At 48.9% G+C, this 609-nt stretch overlaps 1 protein-coding gene across 1 annotated transcript in view; it reads left to right on the forward strand.

Annotated features, from left to right (window-relative positions):
* The first annotated feature begins 460 nt into the window (after positions 1–460).
* LOC143301059 (uncharacterized) overlaps positions 461–609 on the forward strand; it is a 44414-nt gene continuing 44265 nt past the window's right edge. Inside the window, exon 1 of the mRNA XM_076615064.1 lies at positions 461–485. Within this exon, the coding sequence (XP_076471179.1) occupies positions 461–485 (25 nt within the window). The remainder of the gene's footprint in view (positions 486–609) is intronic.

The following is a 609-nucleotide window of genomic DNA, read 5'->3' on the forward strand; positions in this document are numbered from 1 at the left end:
CAGTAGGTGCTGCAGTAGATTGTTTTGTGGATGCCTGTTCTTCTTCTTCTTCTGCGTTCGTGGGCTGCAACTCCCACGTTCACTCGTATGCACACGAGTGGGCTTTTACGTGTATGACCGTTTTTACCCCGCCATGTAGGCAGCCATACTCCGTTTTCGGGGGTGTGCATGCTGGGTATGTTCTTGTTTCCATAACCCACCGAACGCTGACATGGATTACAGGATCTTTAACGTGCGTATTTGATCTTCTGCTTGCATATACACACGAAGGGGGTTCAGGCACTAGCAGGTCTGCAGATAAATTATGTTGACCTGGGAGATCGGAAAAATCTCCACCCTTCACCCACCATGCGCCGTCACCGTGATTCGAACCCGGGACCCTCAGGATTGACAGTCCAACGCTTTAACCACTCGGCTGTTGCGCCCGTCGTGGATGCCTGTTGACTTGGCAGAATTGACCATGCTGAGCTTGATGGTACTGGAGAGTCAGTTCTTGTTGAGTCTGTCTCGGCTTCACTTGGTAGCTGCACAAAAATGACACGTTATTGTTTGGCACACCCAGAAAATGACAGTCTATTTATTACCTTATTTTTCAGTTATACTGGAGCA

Source organism: Babylonia areolata, chromosome 27, assembly GCF_041734735.1.
Source record: "Babylonia areolata isolate BAREFJ2019XMU chromosome 27, ASM4173473v1, whole genome shotgun sequence".
Taxonomy (NCBI): domain Eukaryota; kingdom Metazoa; phylum Mollusca; class Gastropoda; order Neogastropoda; family Buccinidae; genus Babylonia; species Babylonia areolata.